Genomic DNA, 21,579 nt, shown 5'->3' with positions numbered 1-21,579 from the left:
TGCAACAAGCTAAGTTCTGGTCCAATAGGACATAGGTGCTACGAGGGAGTGCTACAAGGCTAATATTCCCAATATATGTATAATCCCATACTGCCTTTATGATCAGTGTCATGGTAACGGAAATTCACTTGTTACAACAACCAATTTCTCCACCCGCACTTTTACTTTCTCCATCTGTGTTCTTGTTATGGGAAACGGTCAGCCTCTCCTTCACCGTGATTGGTTGGCTGAGAAAAAAGCGTTTCATGTCACCCGGCACTTTTCTGGAAAGCTGAAAATCTGTCAACTTTTGAAAGAGCTCTGCTCTGCCAGAAAAAACGGCGGGCGCAGTGCTTTTTCAGGAGCAGATGCCTTTCTTGTGCCTTTGCGGCCGCTTTCCATTGCTTTTAATAAAACAAAAAAGGCGCTGGCAGTTGGGGGAAAAACCCTGTGTGTGAACGCCGCCTTAATCAGTGAAATCAGCAGCTGTAGTGTTTAGTTGAAATGAAAACCTGCCAACCCTGGGATCTCAATGGCACATGGTTGAAAACCACCGGTGTAGTGTATGTTCTTTAGTGTATATTGTAGGCAGTACATGTGATCAGTGCATATAGCGACTAACAGCAGAAGTGTGTACGTGTGTGTGTTTTCCACCCATAGTGATGTAAATTCCATGTACCTGTCATCCACGGAGCCGCCGGCCGCCGCCGAATGGGCGTGTCTGCTGCGGCCGCTGAGGGGCCGGGAGCCTGAGGGCATCTGGAACCTTCTGTCCATCGTCAGGGAGATGTTCAAGAGACGAGACAGCAACGCTGCCCCACTGCTAGAGATCCTCACCGAGCAGTGCCTCACCTACGAACAGGTATGCCACCAATATCGCAGGAGCTTAAGCTGCTGGAAATACATTCAAGCTGCTACAAAGATTTAAAAGGAGGGTATGAGCAACTTAGAGAACTCTAGACCTGAGACAGCATTTCACCAGGGATGGTGTGGAGGGTAAACCCACCTAAACCACACATTTGCTACCTTTTTATTTACTGGAATTTCACTTCATTTTTTTTTTTTTTTACCATCTTTGTATTTGCTGGAATAGAGTTTACCATCTTTTACTCGTTGGAATAGTTTACCACAATTTATTTGCTGGAATAGAGTTTACAGTTGGGCAAGATGAAGGGGTGGAGCAGAACTAGGAGTTGTGGTTCTTGGCAACGGTAACCTCTCTGGAGGGGAAGGAGCCTGAGCTGGTGCGTGAGGTTAAGAGGTATCAACTCGATATAGTTGGGCTCACCTCTACGCGTAGCATTGACACTGAAACCAAACTCCTTGATTGTGGGTGGTCTCTCTCCTACTCAAGAGTTGTACAGCATGAGAGGTGCCAAGAGAGTTCCTTCTTGAAGAACGTGAGTAGGTTGCTAGAGAATGCTCCGCCTCCTGACTCCATAGTCCTACTGGGAGACTTAAAGGAACACTTCGCCATTTTTTTTTAAACCTTATCTCCATATATTGGTCCTCACTAATACACGCTATGGGACGGCACGATGTTTGTCTACTCACTCTGTGTCTCAGAGAGGGGCTGTGGGAAGTCCCAAAACTACAAGTTTCCACGAGTTGGAAATCCCCGCCAATGACGTCATCGGCTGGTGAGTTTTGGAACTTGTGTGCGGATTTCAGGAACGGTGGCCTTGGGTTGGCAGACAGTGGTGGTGGTCCCCATTTTCAAAAAAAGGGGACTGGAGGGTGTGTTCCAAGTATGGTGGAATAATGCTGCTCGGCCTCCCTGGGGAAGCCTATGCCAAGGTGCTGGAAAGGAGACTGGACGGTGACAGATTCAGGAGGAACACGATGGATTCCGCCCTGGTCATATAACATTGGACTAGCTTGTTACCCTCTTGCAGATTATCGTAGGTTCATAGGAATTTGCTGGTCCTGTCTGCATGTGTTTTGTGGATTTGGAGGAGGCTCGCGGCTGTCTTCCCCGAGGGGCTGCGAGTCATTTGGTCCTAAGTCAAGCATGTTCAATGTGGGCATCGGACTAATAACTCTTACATTAAAGCTGGGGCTGGCAATTTTTTTTAGAACAATTTTGGTAATGTTTGGTGAAATTCTCTTTACATCCTGACAGCTGTAAATAAATCAAATGCTCTGAGAAAAAAAAAATCTGGTCTCTGTGGCTGTCCCAGGCCCCGTAATCAACCACTCCAAAATCTCAGGTCGAGGGAGGGAACAGACTGGGTAGAGGGGGATTTTTTTTGTTGTATTGAATACAGTATATGACTTCAACTTGACTAATGTCCTAATGAGCCATTTTCTGAACTTGTCAGAACTTTTTGGCTTGGTAAGTGGACTTTAAACTGGTACACACACACACACACACACACACGGACTTCAGTTGTCTAACTTGGTGTTTGTTGGTTGTGTTTGTTCAGATCATCGGCTGGTGGTACAGCGTTCGTACGTCAGCGTCCCACAGCAGCGCTAGCGGCCACACCGGGCGGAGCAACGGCCAATCGGAGGTGGCGGCTCATGCCTGTGCCAGCATGTGCGATGAGATGGTGGTCCTGTGGAGACTGGCGGTGCTGGATCCCACCATGAGTCCTCAAAGGTCAGACCAGTAATACCCGGCTGTACGCTGCTCATGGAATTCCTCAACTATCAGGGAATTTGGAGGGGAAAGTCATGAAATTCGATAAATTCTCTGGGGAAGTCAGGAAATATCAGGGAATTTTACAAATGGGTCACTCTACATGTATATAGCAGGATGTATTTCCCGACTTGTTTCACACATTGATTGCGTCAGATGGTTTTCAGTATCCTGATAAATATTATTCTGCCGAAACGCCAATGAAAAACACTTTAGAAACTTTTTTTTTCTGTCATTGTATTGTTCTCATAAGGAGACCGTGTGAGACCTTAGCATTTTGTTAGTTTTTCCGATTCTTCAGTAAAGATGATACAGGAAAAAAATGTCCTACTAAATCACACTAGTTCACTACTAAGACACTCTACAATGATGCACATAAAATGTAATAGGAAATTTCATGGAAAAAGATCAGATTGATCAATCATATAACCAGATCTTGCCAGTGTTAATATAAGCAGCAAGGAGGATATTTAATTTGATACAAATATTTTCATCACATGAAAAAGAGGCAGGGGAGTGGGGTCAGTGCAATGATTTCTCCTCAGCAGTAATGTGATGAAAGTGAATTTTCTAAGACTGAGATCCAGGGTGGGGTGGTCTGTACTGTATTTTTGTCTTGCTTCAATGTGGTGTGGTTTTATGGCTCTTTATCTGTTTAATGCAGTTGTAACACTGTAAGCAGGCTGTCCTTGGTTTGTGTTTTCACACTTAGGCAGGTTAAGATCAATGAAGCTGGCAGACTAATGTAGTTAACACTGAGGGGAGAAGAGTTTATTACAGAGAGTCTGACTCATGCTGCTGCACACACACACGTGCACATGCACTGAAATTGACACACTATACACACATAAACAGAAAGAAAAGAGGTTGTAATATGATGCAGTGAGGTTCGGGTAGCAGTGTGTGCTCAGTTCTCCAATATAGGAGCAGTTGATTCAAATGTAAATGTGCATCATTAACTATCCACATTCAGACTTGCAGATAGAGGTTACATGGCCAGAATAGAACCACATCAAATGAACTTAAGTGCCAGATCTTGTTGAACTCACTGCTCTTATGTCTTTAAAGAGTAATTTAAAAACCAAACCCAAATCTGTGTAAAGCCTGACCTCTAAAGGTAAAAAGCATGTCACCTTCGATAGAGTACGACAGGTGGTGACATCACCTGGCACCAAAGATCGACCAATAACAGATGGTAATTTCAGTGGCATGCTTTTTACCATTAAATGTCAGGCTTTTACACAGATTTGGGTTTGGTGTTTAGTTACTCTTTAAGATAGGAGTAAATATTAAATAATGACTCAAGAGTTAAAAGTGAGGACTGTTGTGCCTCTCTCTCAGGCGTCTGGAACTGGCAGCCCAGCTGAAGCAATGGCACCTTAAGGTTATCGAGATTGTCAAGCGGGGTCAGCACCGTAAGTCCCTGGACAAGCTTTTCCAGGGGTTCAAGCCCGCTGTGGAGTCCTGCTACTTCAACTGGGAGGTGGCCTACCCGCTGCCCGGCATCACCTACTGCAGCGCTGATAAGAAGAGCGCCACCTTCTGCTGGGCCAGGGCAGTGCAGCAGCAGAGGGGAGCCAAAGCCTCTTTAGGAGGAGGCGGTGACCCTCCTGAACCAGGGGGAGTAGGAGTGGGGAGAGCTGAAAGTGGAGGTGGTATAGATTATAAAGGAAGAGGTAGTGGTCACTCACCGCAACAGGAGGTGGCGGTGCGACCCAAGGAGACCATTGTGAGCAAGAGGAAGGGTCTGACGGCGGGCGGAGGTGGGGGGGTACTGGTTCGTCTGGGAGGGAGTGTCTCTCTGTCCTTGGAGGACGGAGGAGGGAAGTGCATGTACAAAGGGCCCGGCCCCTCTTCAGGAAGTAAGACTAAATTGACACAGGGAGGTGGTAAGGGGGCATCTATAGGTGGTTCAGGGGGAGGTGGAGGAGGGTTGGGAAGTGGTAAGCATGCCAGTGCCAAGCGGCGAACCAGCAGTGAGGACAGCTCCCTGGAGCCGGATCTGGCTGAACTCAGCCTGGATGATGGCTCCAGTCTGGCGCTGGGCGCTGAGGCCAGCAACACTTTTGACTTCATGCCCCCACCGCCAGAGATGCTGCCCTCCCCTAGCCCACTGCTCCGAGACTCACGCAAGTACAGCGGTGGCGGAGGGAGCACGTCAAAGATGTTCGAGACGAAGCGGGTCTCCCATGCCTCAGCTGCCATCCCTGCTTCCGAGCCCCCGCCACCTTGCTTCCCTTCCAAAGAGACGGTGCTGGTTGTTATGGACATGCCCAGTGCCGCAGAGAAGGAAGCAGAGCTGGAGGTGGAGATTGAACAGAATGGAGATGAGGAGGTAGGTCCTGCTGGCAACGCTCGGCCCTCTGCCTCTACAGCCGCTGCTGGATTAGCCACACCTCTGACCTCTGGCAAGCCACCACAGGGTGCCAGAGAGGCAGCGTCTGGGGCAGCAACAGGAAGCGGGGCGGCAGCTTTGGCTGGTCAAGCTAAGCAAGGCCCAGAAGCAGCAGCCGGGGCTGCAGGAGTAGAGCCTCTCGGGGAGGACGACTACCAGGCCTACTACCTTAGTGCTGCCTCAGAGGAGGGTGCAGACAGACAACCGGCTGACAACCACCATGAGGAGGAACCAGACATTTTTGCAGGGATCAAACCTCTGGAGCAGGAGGGACGCATGGAGGTAAGGAAGGAAGCTTTTTAAAAGTGCTTTGGTGCTTTGCAGTGTTAAGTGGAAGAGATGTAAAGACTCAAAAACAGATGTCTTAAGGAGTCAAAACAAGGCTGTTGAAATGCATTCAGTTGCCCCATAAGGGGAAAAAATAAAATGTTCATGTTATTTTTGGGATTTCAATGTTAAACATTTTCCTTTTGGTGGTCAGAAAACAACAACCTTGTAAATGTAAGTGGTAGGAAACATTCCTCAGAAATGCTTAATGAGATGCTAATAAATTGTAAAAAAAGAGAGCTTTGAAATTGAAAAATAGAGTAGTAAAGGAGCGTGGATGAGGGTGCAGAATGTGTGAGTTTTCATACCAGTGGTGCAGAAGATGTTGTTGCCACTGGAGTATAGACTATCTTGCTCATCTTGCGTCCACTAGTGCTGTGTCTTGTGTGTTATAAATGACAGTGTTTTATGCTCTGAGATTGGACTGAAACCCCTCTCCACACTCAACAGATGTGAAATGCCTAAATGCAATTCTTACTTACCTGAATACTGTTTCTGTGTGTGTGTGTGTGTGTGTGTAGGTGCTGTTTGCATGTGCAGAGGCCCTTCATGCACATGGCTACAGCAATGAGGCATGCCGGCTGGCGGTGGAGTTGGCCGGGGACCTGCTGGCCAACCCCCCAGACCTCAAAGTGGAGCAACCACAGACCAAGGTAGATACTGTAGGAGGTCACATCAGCCGTGAACACATTCCTCTGTCTGATGTCTTCTTTCTTCTCCTTCTATTGTACTGTCTCCTTCTATCTCATTCATCCAAACTCCTCAGGTTGATCAGGCTCAGGGCTGGGTACTGACCGAATCACGTCGGTACTAGTCCACCAATTTAGAAGGGGTGTCTGCATACTTTTAACCATGTAGTGTATGAATATTAAGCAGCTAGGTAAGGCAAGCTGGTCATTATTGCAAAAGAAGCCCCGATGGTGAAGCAGAGACCACATAGTCAACTGATACTGATTTAAAATTGTTTTATTTGAACCTAAGGTGTAGGGAAAAATAAGCTTCACCCTTGTGGGTCAAAATGAATGAGCAAAGGTTCAAGAGTCTTCCATGGATTCTTTATTCAGACATGCATGGTTCAGTTCAGTGTTACAGATAAGCCTATAACAAAGAAGTGACAAAGAAGTGAAACTCAATACACTCGCTTTTATACACTAGAGTAAACAAAAACATAAATCTCGGCATAAAGCCAAACCCACAGTTCAGATTTCTTGGCTCAAAGACAAACCCACCTAATATGGGACACACGGAAACACACGTATGAATAGCATAAACTATTATTCACCTATAAGAACACTCAAAATCATTTCATAACCATATATAGCACACGTGCATGCATACATGCACTGATTACCTCACCATGGTATGTAGAGAAAAAAAGACATTCTGAGAACAAAGAACAAAAGAACATATAAGATCATATAAAAAAAAAAACAGTATTCATTTTATTTCTTCCAAAGGTTATTCAGAAATAACAGAATGAGTATTCAACAAAGCCATGTAATAATGAGTAGGGCCACTCTTTACCTTTAGAACAGCTTCAATTTGTCTTCTCCTGCTGTCATACTGCATTCCTGAACTGTGTAGTGGGATATTGGACCTTTCTTCAAGAAGGAAAGCCTCTAAATTATTTTAATACAGGCTTTAAATAGGCACCAGACTGTTGCTTGTAAATTATGGTTGTGGCTGATAAATTTGTTATTTCTACATGCCACTTTTGTAGATCAGCAACCTGCATGAAATCAAATCTTTCCTTTTCTAAAAACCTGGCTGATGAGAAATGAATTTTGCAGGTGAAAGTGTAAATTCACTTGTCAAATGTAGAGTTTTGTTTCCTGTTCTTGATTGTTGTTGATGATTGTCCTGTGTTGTTGTGTTCAGGGTAAGAAGAGCAAGGTGTCGACCAGCCGTCAGACCCAGGTAGCCACCAACACACTGTCTAAAGCTGCCTTCCTCCTCACCGTCCTCAGCGAACGACTGGAGCTCCACAACCTGGCCTTCAGCACTGGCATGTTCTCCCTGGAACTCCAGAGACCACCGGCATCCACCAAGGCCCTCGAGGTTACACACACACACACACACACACACACACACACACACACACACTCTGTAGCATAGTCTTTGTGTGACTTTTAGAGGTCATAATTTTTTCATTTTCATTTCAAGTTTACAAGTTTAAGTAATTTTTTAGTATTTAAGTTCCTGGGGCCTCCTTTATAAAACATTGCGTCTGCACAAAGCCGTAAAAAAAAGTAAAAACGGTCTTTACACTCTTACACCAGGCCAACTCCACATCAAATTATAAAGCCCTCTTGTAATAATATGTCATGTCAGAAGCCCATCTACAACTAAATAGTGTCTTTGTTGCTTTAGTTTGAAAGCCTATCGTCTGTCCAAACAGCATCTACATTTCTTCATAGGCTCATATGGTGTGAATTAGCATCAATTTGTCCCAACCAATTGCCACAAATTCAAGGTATTTAGCAACAGACATCCTCTTCAGCCTCCTCTTCACCACTGGTCGCACCACTGTCTGATACCCCAAGTCATAGAAAATTTGATTAAAAACTTGTCTAGTCTGTTATTTTATTTGACTTTTTTGTGTCAAATCAGAAATTTCCAAAAACAAAAGGCACATTTAGGATACCTGGATCAGCCGCAGCAGTCTCATCTTCCTCTAATGGAAATTTCTATTTTCTGCCTGAAAATGAATGAGAATGGAATGACAAGCACATTTACATACATATCAGTATTCATTAAGGGTGTTTCATTAACCATCTATAGTTAATTGTGGGAGTTAAGGGGGCGGGGTATGAGTCTCATGCACTTGCGTACCATTTCAAGATTATTGGGATTTATAAAGGGGGAATTGCATGCCGGTGTGCCTACACAGTTTTATAAATCTGATTATTTTTGTCCGTATGAGTCTTTTGTGCACACATAACCTTTTAGTGTGGAATCTACTCATTTATAGTTTCACGACTTTTCATTATCAATGTTCAATCAGAAATAGCTTTTGCCAGCTTTGTTTCTTTATTAGGGGTTCATTAGGGGTCCAAGCACGTAGTGCTTGGCAAAAAGTTAATGTCTCATAAAATTGGCTGCATATATTTTTATGAAACTTTGAACACGTTCCAGGATGATGTCCAAGTAGATCCATGAAATTTGGTCATTGATGAAACTTCATAGATATTAAAGTCACAACTTCAAAACTCCATTAAAAATCAGCTGTATGTCTTAGAGAGCTGAAATGTTCAGGACATGTCGGCTGAAGTGAGATAAATCATCGTACACTTGTACCTACCCCTGATTCTGACGTCACCCCCCTCTGTGTATAACAAAAACTGACTGTGATCCCACAGCGTTGTCCTCCTAAACCGTACGTTACAGGAAAAATTATGATTTTTGAAATCATCATACCTTTATTAATAAACAATAATTGTAATGATATCTTGAAAACTGAGAGTATGGTAGATGGAAATGTGCAGCTGAAAATAGTTTGATAAATTGACAATGTAAATAGATATGTTCAACATAGTTTGATCAAAACTAAAGACTTCAGCAAACTAAAGATAAATGATTTCTGGACTGTCAAGATGATGTCTGTAAAGCCATGTGTAAATTAATTAATGGTGGGCACTAATACAGTTATAATATTCTTTCTGAGGCTTTCAATATGGGTTGGACTATCACCTATGTGGTCAAGCTCAGGTCTTTGGATCACAAGGTTGTGAGTTCAAGTCCCTGATGAACTGTGACCATTTTGAAGTTTCATGAAAAGTAAATCAACACTAAATCACACAGTGCAGAGAACTCAAAGCAGGTGTTTGACATCATCTCAATGGCAAAATACCTGAATGGCATCAATCTCTGTGAGTATATACAGTGCTATGTGAGCATATTAATGTGTACATACTGAGTCTGTGTGTTGGTCCATCAGGTGAAGCTGGCCTACCAGGAGTCGGAGGTGGTGGCTCTGCTGAAGAAGATTCCTTTGGGCCTGGTGGAGATGACGGCCATCAGAGAGCGAGCCGAGCAGCTCCGAGACGGCAACTTCTGCGACTACCGACCGGTCTTGCCTCTCATGTTGGCCAGCTTCATCTTTGACGTGTTGTGTACCCCAGGTAAGCACCAAAAGGAGATGGTTGGAGCTGCTTTTGTAAGTGTTGAAAGGTGACATTGTAACCCATTCACATTTCGAAACTCTAAAAGTACCTGCAAAACTGATTTGTGGTGAGCTCCACCAGCGCTAATCCCAGTTGTACATCAGTCTGTACAGTAGATGAAACAAGTTGTAGATTGTCAGTGTTTCCTGTGGTATCAGTTGGTAGTTGTGGTGCTGCGCCTGGTGCCTTTCATTCATCTTAGACCACTGAGCCACCAGGATGCCACAGGCACACACACCCCCAGTGGCACAGTTTGCATGCTTCGTCTGAGCACCTGGTTCTTCTTGGTTTATATTTACCCCCTTGTTTATATCGTTCATGCGTGCAAAATTTCCATCAGCACCTTGAAGGCAGCATAATGCTCATCTGCTAGGTTGTTAGGTCGACTCGGTCACTAATTTTTGCACAACGCAATCAGTCTTTTGTTGTCAGCCCTGCATATGTAAGGCAGAATGTACCAAAGTAAAGTTGGCCAGGGAAATAAAATGAGATCTACAGCAGAGTCTACAGCAGGACTACCAAACGGCCTGGGATAGGGTTGGGCCGGTGTAAAAAATGTAAAACCAATTTGATATACAGTATAGCTGAATACCAGCTCACAGCAGTAATACTGACTTTCACCACTAGGTGGTGGACACAAGCTGCTCCTGAGCAACAGTGGATTGTTTTCAAGGAATAGACGAACTCAGTAGCCATTATAGTTGTGCAGGGCACAGACAGAGAAAGTTTTTCATGCTCTGAGAAAACTTGAAACTCTGAACATATTATATTTATCAGGCTTTCATGTTGTGTATTACCAGTACACAACAATTAAATATATTTATTAGCTGGGTCCAGATCATCTTACAGTGTTTCCCACGGGGGGGGTGTGTGTCTTATTTTCAATATATCATGGGCTGTCATGGGTTATGGATTAATTACCTTGTCCTTACCCACAGTGACGCCTAAACAGCACTGCATGCGTAACATTTGCGTATCATGGGTAACTATGGGTAAGTGAACACAGTTGTCTAGTTTTGCTTCTTTTCCCATAAACAACTCAAGCTGTACTGTGAGGAACATGAAATTATTCTCCTGTTGATTTACTGACTGTCAGTCAGTAAGGGTCTTGTCAACAGCTTGAAGTGCAACAACCAATTTGTAGGATTTACCCGTACAACAGCATGGGCTGGAGAGGTAAGGATAGAAATTCATCTGAGATATTTTGGCTGATCTTTGACCCACCTTGATATTTTACGTACAACAAACCCACTGCTACTTTGTCAATTCTACATTTCCTCTGGCCGACAGTGTCTCCACATAGCGCAGTGGTTTTCTATTCTGGTCCGTGCTGCTTTTCTGTCACGAGGCAGTTGAAAGCAGGTGTGAAATAGTCCCTCATTAGATGGCTAGAATGAAAATCAGTAGGGTTCCGGGTCCCGACGACCAGGATCATCACAAGGATTATACTGACGTAGAGAAAAGAACAGACTGTGGAAGACAACTCCAGTTGGAAATGCATTGACTAGGGGAAAGGTTGCCTCACTGATCTCACTGCCTCAGTATCAGATAGTTGAGGAATTCAACAACATACGCGACTAACAGATGGTTGCTGTTTCCAAATTAAATTCAACTTTTGTCGGAGTTAAGGTTATTGAAATGAATGTATTAAGCTGAAATATACATAGAACATTAAACTATTTTATTATTTCAGTTTCTGGTAAGCATGTACTGTAGTTCACAGTCATCAGTCAATGGGCGGTTGCATTTGAAGCAGCTTTCTCTCGGTGAGACAGCAGCCAGGCAACAAGCCCCGCAGCTCAGTTGGGGGAAAGTCTCTTTGCATCAATATTCAATCGATACGTTTTGTCTCCGTGCGTCAATATTTCTGCCTCTTAATACCTAAACCAAGAAAAATCCGAATGGGACCTCCAGGTATTGACATTTATCCCTCCCACTTTTCTCCATATTGTTTGTGCAGTCGTGTCTCCCACGGGTTCACGTCCGCCGAGCCGCAACCGCAACAACGAGATGCCCGGCGACGAGGAGCTCGGCTTTGAAGCTGCTGTCGCTGCACTCGGTAACAATATTAATGAGAATATGTGTCTGTCAATTAGTGGTGGAGCTGCTGTTTTTTCCCCTCACCTTTTCCTCTTTAACCCCCTTTTTCCCATATCCCTTTCTGTCTCTGCCCTATTTTCTGCTTCTTCCTCGTTTCCTTTCTGCTTTGGCTTCTCACAACCTGTCCCCTCTCTCTCCTCTTCTCTCCCTTCATCCTTGTTTCTTTGCTATCCTTTCTCTTATCTATACTTCCCCCTTCCTTTCTCTTTCATTCCGCTACTCTTTCCTGTGACCTTCCTCTGTCACTCCTCCTGCTGTCTTTCTTTTTACTTTCCTCCCTCTCTCGATCCTATCTATGTCTATCCTGTCCCTCACCATTTCCATCCACATCCCTCTATCTTGTCTCCGTCCCCGATGTGTCTGTAGGTATGAAGACAACGGTGAGCGAGGCAGAGCATCCTCTGCTATGTGAAGGAACCAGGAGGGAGAAGGGCGACCTAGCTCTGGCTCTAATGATCACATATAAGGACGACCAGAGCAAGCTCAAGAAGGTAACTGGGCTTACACCAACTATGTATGGGGCTGTCAATGGCCGATGGAAAAATCACTTCTAATGTGTTCATCCGGACAAAGACACCAGGAAGGGAGGGGGGACAGGAAGCAAGGTTTATGGCAAATGTGGTCTTGAAGGGGAACACCGGCCATTTAAAAATGTTTATTATTTTTCAGAAAGCCATAGAAAACAAGCAAAGAGACGCTGCCACCTGTTTCTGCTTGCGGGTTCATTGAGAACATGCAGTAAGTGTGGTTCTGCTCGATGAATCTGCAAACATGAGCAGGTGGCAGTGTCTCTTCTATTAATGTTTAATTACCTTATGAATCATATTACAATTTTTTTTAAATGACCACGTGGTGACAGTCTTTCGTCCTCATCCAAGCCATCATACTGTCAGGGTCTAGAGTGTCTGGATTTGCTCCTCCAAATCTATTTGTACGACAGCCGGCACCATCGCTTCCCCTGTAAATGTGTGATTTTTGTAAGGTTATGTGTGCCAAGCAGTTGCAAGTGAAGAGGCAGGTAGCAAGTTTACTAGTTTACTTGCTCGCTTAATCGATTCCGCCATTACGAGAACATTTTCAGAAACGGGAGGGGTGAGGGCCGCTTTTAAACAGTGAGGGAGGTGCTAGTTTACGCCTACTGGAGGGCCCAAGAGGAGCTTGAATTTGACAACATGCTTTAGAAAAGAGGTGAAAACAGCAACATGGCCCATGTGTATGGATATTGGTTAATATCATTATGTCTCAATGAAATCTCCACATAGCACATATTAGGTTCAGAATTGGTTGTAAGGTCTGACATCACTTACTGCAGCTTTAAAACAATCCACTTTAGGGTTCACTTGGAAGCACTTTGCAACCACCTCTCTCAAGCCCCTTTCACACATAGATTTTCCCCTATTTACACTTTTAGCTACTCTCCGTCAAATTTCCATGTAGAATGCGTTTAAACATGACATAACAGTCCTGGATAGGTGAAGCGAAGCTGGAAGTCGTGTTTCAGGTATGTGACGTCACTCGTTTTAGAAAAAACGGCAGATGAGGAGCTCCTTTGTCTCTGAGTCCTCCAATTTCCAGACATTTTTGAAAACACGAAATTCACTTACCTCTACGGTTTTCTACTTTTCTGCTGCCCCGATCCAAACAAATGCGTGCTGTGAACAAGTTACCGAATGAAATATGCCTCCACAGAGTCTCTTGTGAGTGTGCTTGACCCAGGAATCTTACCTGTAACTTCTCACCCGTAGTTGGCTCTCTTCTGCCCCTTTGTCTCATACTCTCTCTCCCCCTCTGTCTCGCTCTGTCCCTGTCTCCCTCTCCCTCTCCCTCTCCCTCTCCCTCTCCCTCTCCCTCTCCCTCTTCCCATCCTTAGATCCTGGATAAGTTGTTGGACAGGGAGAGTCAGACCCACAAGCCTCAGACTCTCAGCTCCTTCTACTCTAGTAAGCCGGCGGCCGGCAGCCAGCGCAGCCCGTCCAAACACGCCACCACCGCCAGCCACGGCGGGGTGGGCGGGGCCACCGGGGGGGTCTCCAAACACCCGCCCCCTTCTTCTTCCTCCGCGACCGCCGTGGCCTCGTCTTCCTCCAGCTCTTCGTCTGCGGTGGCGCTGGCCGGCGGAGGGGCGGGACAGCAGGCCGGGCTAAACCCGGTGCAGAACAACACCACAGCAGGGGAGGGCGCCACTGAGCCTAGAGAGCAGGGTGAGGAACTCCCTCCTCTCACAGTAGCATGTCTCACCATACAACAGGGTATCCACAGGTCCTTAAAAAGTCAGAGAAAGTCTTAAAATAGCCTTAAAAAATATTCTTAAATCCAGTTAATTAGACATCTTATGTTTTTGCACCATGCAATGTCAGGTTTCTTTGCGCTGCATGTCCACTCATAGATTAATTCAGAACATCCTATCTGCTTTACTTAACACACATTTTGGTTTTAGAATTGGTCTTAAATCCAAATTCATGTACCATTTTAAAAAAGGTCTTAAACTTGGCTTCCTGAAACCTGCAGATACCCTGTACCACCATGCCATGAGAAATCTAAACAGATGGCCACTGCCCCTGTCACTGTCCTGATCTAAACCTCCCATCTCTCTTCCTTTTGTGGTGTCAGACGGGCAGCCGTTAGCATGTGACCAGCAGAACGAAACGGCTCCCTTCAAGGCCGAGGCTACGGTGCCCAGCCGCCTGGCGCTGGGGGGGCGGGGCGGGTACAGCGGGCGCTGCTGGGGCTCACCTGTCCGCCAGAAGAAAAAACACACCGGTAAACACTTTGGCAGACATAAAAAATGTCTTCTATATTGGTCAAGGGTTTGGAAAAAAAACGCAGAATTCACTCTACCACCACCTCCACCTCTTCAGAAAACCAACTTGGCTCCCAAATTATTAGAAACGGCGGTATTTCTTGGCCTGGGGCATATTGGTTCTCTGACTGGATACATATTAGGCAGCAAAAGGTTTAACACAGAATAGATGCTGTAGGGCCAAATACAACTACTTAAATAAGGATTGTGGTTCAATGGCCTGGCAGTGCAAGTAGGGCTCATTAAGGCAGTGTCAGTTTCTGTACTGTCATCTCTCTGTAACCATCTCACTCTGCTTTATCCCTGATCTAGATCAAATTCAGATAAGTATAAGGGCAAGAAGAATACAAAATGCAATATGCACTTCATATGGATGCTCTTCCTAAAAAAAGTCTGTCTTGCACTGTTTTAGCTCCTTCATCAAATAGGAACATTATAAACCCCTGTTCATTCAACTGCAACTATAATGTGTTCAGTATTGGAACATCATCAGAAACTATAGTCCAAACAACTTCAAAAAAAATAGGAGAAAACTCAGGTCAACACACATCAAACCGGTACAATATGTGACGCGAATGTTCGGTTTGGACAGGCATGGCGAGTATCGACAGCAGCGCTCCGGAGACGACCTCGGACAGCTCCCCCACCCTCAGCCGGCGGCCGGTCCGGGGCGGCTGGGCGGCGGCGTCCTGGGGGCGGGGCCAGGACAGCGACAGCATCAGCAGCTCCTCCTCGGACTCGCTGGGCTCCTCCTCGTCCAGCGGCTCTCGACGGGCAGGAGGCGGGGCCAGGGCCAAGAGCACCGACACCAGCAGGTAAAAGCACACTTCCTCTTGATTAGATTATTGTGATGAGTAGAAATACACTTCCACATGGTTAGGTAACTGGGATGAGTAAACACACGCTTCCTCTTGGTAGAGTTACTGGGATGAGTGAAAACAAACTTCCTTTTGGTTTGGTTATCGGGACGACCAACAAAAATCATATTGAAGAAAGAATAGCCTATAGATACAGAGAGAGAGAAAGTAAGAGACAGAGAGAGTGAGCGACAGAGAGAGCGAGCGAGATACAGAGAGAGAGAGCAAGAGAGAGAGTGAGCGACAGAGAGAGCAAGCGAGATACAGAGAGAGATAGAGCGAGCAACAGAGAGAGAGTGAGCGAGATACAGAGAGAGAGAGAGTGAGCGACAGAGAGCGAGCGAGATACAGAGAGAGAGAGAGTGAGCGACAGAGAGAGCGAGCGAGATACAGAGAGAGAGAGTGAGAGACAGAGAGAGTGAGCGACAGAGAGAGAGCGAGATACAGAGAGAGAGAGAGAGTGAGCGATAGAGAGAGAGAGCGAGGGAGATACAGAGAAAGAGCGAGAGAGAGAGCCCGCAGAGCAATTAGGGGCTGAGTGAATCAATGCTCTACACAGTTCTACAATTAAATAGTGGAAAATAAATATATTGTGGCGGTCAGTGCTGATATTGTGGCGGGCCGCAACATTGTTTTGCACTTTTTCTAGCAAACTTTAGGCATTCATTTTTATATGATATATGAAAGAAGTACAGTAAGTCAGTCACACATTCTCAGCCTAGATGACTAAACATAGATCAAGGTCTGCTTACTTCTCATTGGTGTTTTTACAGCCAGGAGAAATATCCTTCAGCAAAATCCATTACAGTATCATGAAACTGTCTGAGAAAATTATGACTAAAACATTGACTAAAATTAGACTAAAATTAAGACTGACTAAAATTAGACTAAAAATAAAACTGACTAAAATTAAAACTGAGTTCCACTGACTAAATCTTGACTAAAACAAAACAAAAAAAAAGACTAAAATGTGACTTTAAACCAACTACAATTTTCAGTAAGCGACTAAGACTAAAACTAAATTTTAAATTCTTGTCAAAATGAACACTGCTTTGTTCTGAATGCAATGCAGATGAATCATAATCAACATGTTGTAAATTCCCCTTGGTCCAGGTACAAAGGGCGTCGTCCCGAGTGCCACGCGCCCCACGTGCCGAACCAGCCATCAGAAGCGGCGGCCCATTTCTACTTTGAGCTGGCCAAGACGGTGCTGATCAAGGCCGGAGGGAACTCCTCCACCTCCATTTTCACCCAGCCTTCAGCCAGCGGGGGCCACCAGGGCCCCCACCGCAACCTGCACCTCTGTGCCTTCGAGATTGGCCTGTACGCTCTGGGCCTCCACAACTTTGTCTCGCCCAACTGGCTGTCCAGGACCTACTCCTCCCATGTGTCCTGGATCACTGGTGAGTGAAAGCGAGAGAGAGAAAGACAGAGGTGAAGAGAGAGAGAGAGAGAGAGATGGTTGAGAGATAGAACTCCTGACTGATTATGTCCAACCAAATCCATTATGGCCTGGTATGGGAGGGGAGAGAAATAAAAATAACAATGACAGACTGGAGTTTCAAAAAGCACATCTCAAAATTCCCAAGGACATAGGATAAGGGAGTACAATGAGCCTGTGTATGTGTATGGGTATGTGTATGTGTATGTGCTCACATCTTGCCAAAGAGGGAAATGTCCCTAATTACATCATTGGGGAACCATTACACTGAAAACCTCAGTGAATATGCCCAGCTGATTGTATCCCACTGTCTGTTCCCAGGTCACCAAATATTTCAGAGATCTGAACCCTGTTTCAGGGTTTTGGGGTGTAATACTCCTGCTCATCTCTGTTAGAGCTTCCTGTTTTCTGTTTTGTCTCCCATTAATCTCTGCTTTTTGTGTGTAGTCCTGATCACATCTCTGTATTAACACCATGCTCATTGCTCACTTTAACCTCCACCATCTCTATCTTTGTTTCTTCCCCTTTCTTCTCCCCCACCTGCCCACCCATTTTTCTTTCCTCCCCATATGTCTTTTTGCCCTCTTTCCAGGCCAGGCCATGGAGATTGGCAGCGCTGCCCTCAACATCCTGGTGGAGTGTTGGGACGGTCACCTCACCCCTCCAGAGGTGGCGTCCCTGGCGGACCGGGCGTCGCGGGCGAGGGACCCCAACATGGTTCGGGCGGCAGCAGAGCTGGCCCTGAGCTGCCTACCCCATGCCCACGCCCTTAACCCCAACGAGATCCAGAGAGCCCTGGTGCAGTGCAAAGAACAGGTAGGAGTGGTTTCAAACTGGATATTTAGTTCTGAATCATTTATAAAACTGTTGTTAAATGCTGCTCAATGTGTGTTTCTTCAGTGTTTCTGTCAGGAGCGATTTTGAATGTTTAGCTTTAGGTCCAGGTCCCTGATCAGGTTATCTGCGGGTCCTGAAAAAAAACGAACTCTTAAATTACCTAAATTTAAGGCATTAAAATACAGTCATAAGAAGTCTATACTTTTTTGCCATATGATGCAGGTTTACTTTTAAATTTTAAGTTTCAACTCTAAAAGTTAGACGGTGGCATTGACAGATTCTTTACATTCAGTGACCTTTAGGCTGTGGCCACACTGATCCGTCGGTATTGTGTATGTGATCTTGTCAAAAAATATTTTTTTGAGATATAATTCTGAAATTTGACATGCTTCATCTATACCATGCCTGCTTAATTGTGTAATATTTTCATGAAGATTGGGCATTTATTAAGGGGGATCTTGCAGTGGATGTGTACAGTACCATTTACAGTCAGACATTTTCCTGCGCTAGCTTATTTCCTCCAGGCTTATTTTTTGATGAAATTTCAATCCTTACAGAAAAATTATTTGCCTACGTATCGAGATGCTATACAGTTATTTTGGTGAAATTTGAACAAACAATGTAAAAATTGAAAGAGTTAAATAGCTTTACAGTTTATGCAAAAGTCTGAGTGATGAACTTCATAATTTCTACTAGGTAGCAGTAATAGCAGTAGTAGTGTACAAAAGATTCCACTTACTTGTTGGAAATCATGTCCTTAAACATTAATTTCCTGGTGTCCTTTTCTCTTATATTTTTCATTTATGGTCTTAGAACTATGTTCAATCAGAAATAGACTGGTCCCACTGAGCAATTTTACGTTCATTAGAAGTTTAAAACACGTTTAAATGGCCATAGCCGTCTAGGCTAAATTAAGTTTAAATGGGGTTGAAAAGTGAAAGTTTATTAGATGTCTATACATAGACAAAATTATCCTAGGTTATATGAGAGCTACGCATAGACGCAATGTTGAAATTACTTCTTGTGCTCAGATAAGTATCTTGTAGGCTAGTCTACAGGACTTCTCTGGTGCATATTTTTGGTTTTTACAGATGTTTATTCATTGTAATAATGTATTTACTGCTTGGTCTAAAATAGGTCTATACATAGCCGTAATGATCCTGGGCTATATGAGAGCTAAAGCATAGACGCGACATTGAAATCACGTCTTTTGCTCAGTGGGGTATTACCAGCTTTTTGTTTATTTATTTTGGTTGTCAAATCGGCCTTAAATTGAGTTCCAGGATTATGAAAAAGTCTTTAGCTTTCTGAAACCTGCAGATACCCTGCTGGTATATGAACAAATAATGAGGACAATACATTATTCATTATAGTGAATGAATTTACCCTCTGTTGTCTTCTCTTCTCACACAATCCATTCCCATCAATTCCTTTTCTCTCTCTCTCTCTCTCTCTCTCTCTCTCTCTCTCTCTCTCTCTCTCATGCCCTCTCCTCCAGGACAATGTGATGCTGGAGAAGGCCTGCATGGCGGTAGAGGAAGCAGCCAAGGGTGGAGGTGTTTATCCTGAGGTGCTGTTTGAGGTGGCTCACCAGTGGTACTGGCTGTATGAACAGTCAGTGGGTGGGGGTTCGGGCCAGCAGCGGGAGGCATCTGGGCGCTGCGGGGCCAACGGGGGTTCGGGCAGGAGGCCCCCGGAGCCCGGCTGTGGCGTCCTTGACAGCGTGGCCAACATGGAGTCTCCTGGGGTCGCCACTGTTACAGCCTCAGTTACAGCAGCGGCGGTTGTGCCTGTCATCTCTGTGGGCTCCACCATCTACCAGTCCCATGCCCTGCCCGGTCAGGCCATGGCTCACCCTCACGGGCAGGGCCTGCACCCCTACACGACCATCCAGGCCCACTTACCCACAGTCTGCACCCCCCAGTACCTGGGACACCCTTTGCAGCACGTCCCTCGACCCACGGTCTTCCCTGTGTCCGGGGCCGCCTACCCACAGGTCAGAATGCTTTTTGTGAGTTTGAATAATGTTCACTCATTTTGTGATATTTCGCTTTTATGTAATGATGAAAACATCAAGATGGAAGAGGAGTGATAGCTCAGGTGAGAATGGGGTTGGAGAGGTGTGTCAGTCAAAAGGGTTTTTCTGCAATAATTTTTTGGGCCTCATCAGTCCTAGTCATGTGCAATAATTCCTGTTTCTTTGTGTTTACGCTGGTTTGCGTCACAAATCTCCCATCAATCACAGCTGGCAGCATGAAGGTCCAATGGAGAATTAGAGTCAGCTCAGTTAACCTGAACAGACTGTTGTTTTTGGCTTTGTTAGCTAGCTAACTAGCCAGCAAACTAATTTGGCAAGGCAAATTATGTTTATGTTAACATGTGACTACTAGCCAAGGTTATTATAGTTTTGCAGTTTTCATTAGTTTTTATTTTTATTTCATTTTGACTTTTTGTTTTCAATTTCGGTTTAGTTTTAATTAGTTTTTAAAGCAGGTTTGCTAGTTCAGTTTAGTTTTTATTTTTTGAAAATGCTTGGTTTTAGTTTAGTTTTTATTAGTTTCAGTGTTAGTTTTAGTCTTTTTTTGTAATATGGGGTATTTGTCAGGGGCGAGATTCAAAAACTCAAAATACTAGGCGCATGTATGAAATAAATTGACAAAGACAAAAACTAAAGACATTATCTCTATAGTTTTAGTTTATTTTAGTTTTGTAAACACACAATACAGTTTCAGTTAGTTATCGTTTTTTTGTAAAGCCTCGTTTTTATTTTTATTTCAGTTAACGAAAATGTTTTTTCACACCTAGTTTTCGTTATTTCGTTAGTTTTCGTTAACGATAATAACCTTGCTACTAGCCACTACTAACACTAGCTTCTATTAGATACGTTAGCTCATGTGCACATCAGATGTGTTAACAAAGCAGTGGTGGTTAGCAGATTAGATGCTACAGTTAGCTAGCTAACAAGCTAGTGTTATAGTTGCCCAAGATTGAGTTACCTACAATATGGCCCCCAGAAGGTGTATTACCCGAAAGCCTTCTTTTTGTCTGGGGCTTTATGTTGGGGAAACTCTTGTGGAGAGGACACAAACAGTGAGGACAGCAGAGGTAGGAATTTGAGTGTTAAGACAACTGAGAGATGAATGATGGAGGAGTTTGTGGGAAAGAAAAGAGACACAAAATGGGCTGGAAGAGCAAGGAAAAGTGAGGAGAAGTAACAGAAAGCTTTGAGAGAAAGACATGAGGAATAGGAAGCAGGTACAGATTCTATATAGGCAGCTACCTAGGTGTGCATTATCAACTGTTGCTGTAGATCAGTGGTTCTCAACGTGGGGTCCGGGGACCACCAGGGGTCCTTGAGGGCATTCCAGGGGGTCCCCAGCAAATTGATGAATTGTTAAACTTCATTATTTTGTCATTTTAGAATGACTATTTTGATCATAGTTTCACTGTTATCTCTCTACCTACAGTACAGGTAGTCATGGAATTCTGGACAAAATCATATTTGACAATAAAAAATATTCTCAGATTTGGGTCCGAGAGACAAAATCTCATCAAATGGGGGTCCGTGGCCCTAATGTGGACTAAATTAGGGGTCCTTGATATGAAAAAGGTTGAGAACCACTGCTGTAGATGAAGTTACTGCAGTCCAGGAATAATCAGGATAGCCATATCATTCACCCAATGTATTGTCAAGAAGAATAGATCCACTCTACTATATTGTTATGTTCCGGTATATAGTTCAGCCTAGAGAGAGAGAAGGATGCAAGAAAAATGGAACAGATTATAGTGTTAGTGTGATAAGATCCAACATGGATCTTCCTCACTTTCAGCTGCAGCCAGTGGAATACAAAGCTGGAGAAGAAGTGCAGGGCTCAGTAGGCCTTCATGTTAGCTGGTGGACTGATACTGCCACTGCTCGCTATAAGACATACACGCTGCCTTGCTAAAACTGGATAAGGAAGCACTCCAAGAAACTGTCCCAAAAGAACAGCTAAGGATCAGTGTTGTGTTTAGTAAGGCAGCTTGCTAACACAACACT

General features: G+C 44.5%; 1 protein-coding gene across 3 annotated transcripts in view; it reads left to right on the top strand.

Moving 5' to 3' along the window:
* zswim8 (zinc finger, SWIM-type containing 8) overlaps positions 1 to 21,579 on the top strand; it is a 73,761-nt gene that overhangs the window by 42,591 nt on the left and 9,591 nt on the right. The window contains exons 8-22 of one of the 3 annotated variants that reach the window (XM_071518255.1): positions 640 to 841; positions 2,406 to 2,581; positions 3,962 to 4,994; positions 5,034 to 5,297; positions 5,864 to 5,995; positions 7,221 to 7,400; positions 9,280 to 9,463; positions 11,466 to 11,564; positions 11,972 to 12,096; positions 13,476 to 13,806; positions 14,216 to 14,365; positions 14,998 to 15,220; positions 16,376 to 16,665; positions 17,296 to 17,519; positions 19,039 to 19,536. In XM_071518255.1, coding sequence (XP_071374356.1) covers positions 640 to 841; positions 2,406 to 2,581; positions 3,962 to 4,994; positions 5,034 to 5,297; positions 5,864 to 5,995; positions 7,221 to 7,400; positions 9,280 to 9,463; positions 11,466 to 11,564; positions 11,972 to 12,096; positions 13,476 to 13,806; positions 14,216 to 14,365; positions 14,998 to 15,220; positions 16,376 to 16,665; positions 17,296 to 17,519; positions 19,039 to 19,536 — 4,111 coding nt within the window. Of the gene's footprint in view, positions 1 to 639; positions 842 to 2,405; positions 2,582 to 3,961; positions 5,298 to 5,863; positions 5,996 to 7,220; positions 7,401 to 9,279; positions 9,464 to 11,465; positions 11,565 to 11,971; positions 12,097 to 13,475; positions 13,807 to 14,207; positions 14,366 to 14,997; positions 15,221 to 16,375; positions 16,666 to 17,295; positions 17,520 to 19,038; positions 19,537 to 21,579 lie in introns of all 3 variants that reach the window. The other 2 variants (XM_071518254.1, XM_071518253.1) reach the window with 2 other exon arrangements.

Source organism: Centroberyx affinis, unplaced genomic scaffold (genome assembly GCF_046629955.1).
Source record: "Centroberyx affinis isolate AG114_WGS23_722 - 3 ecotype Tasmania unplaced genomic scaffold, CSIRO-AGI_Caff_v1 ptg000561l_1, whole genome shotgun sequence".
NCBI lineage: Eukaryota > Metazoa > Chordata > Actinopteri > Beryciformes > Berycidae > Centroberyx > Centroberyx affinis.
This window is presented reverse-complemented; position numbering and strand designations above follow the sequence as displayed.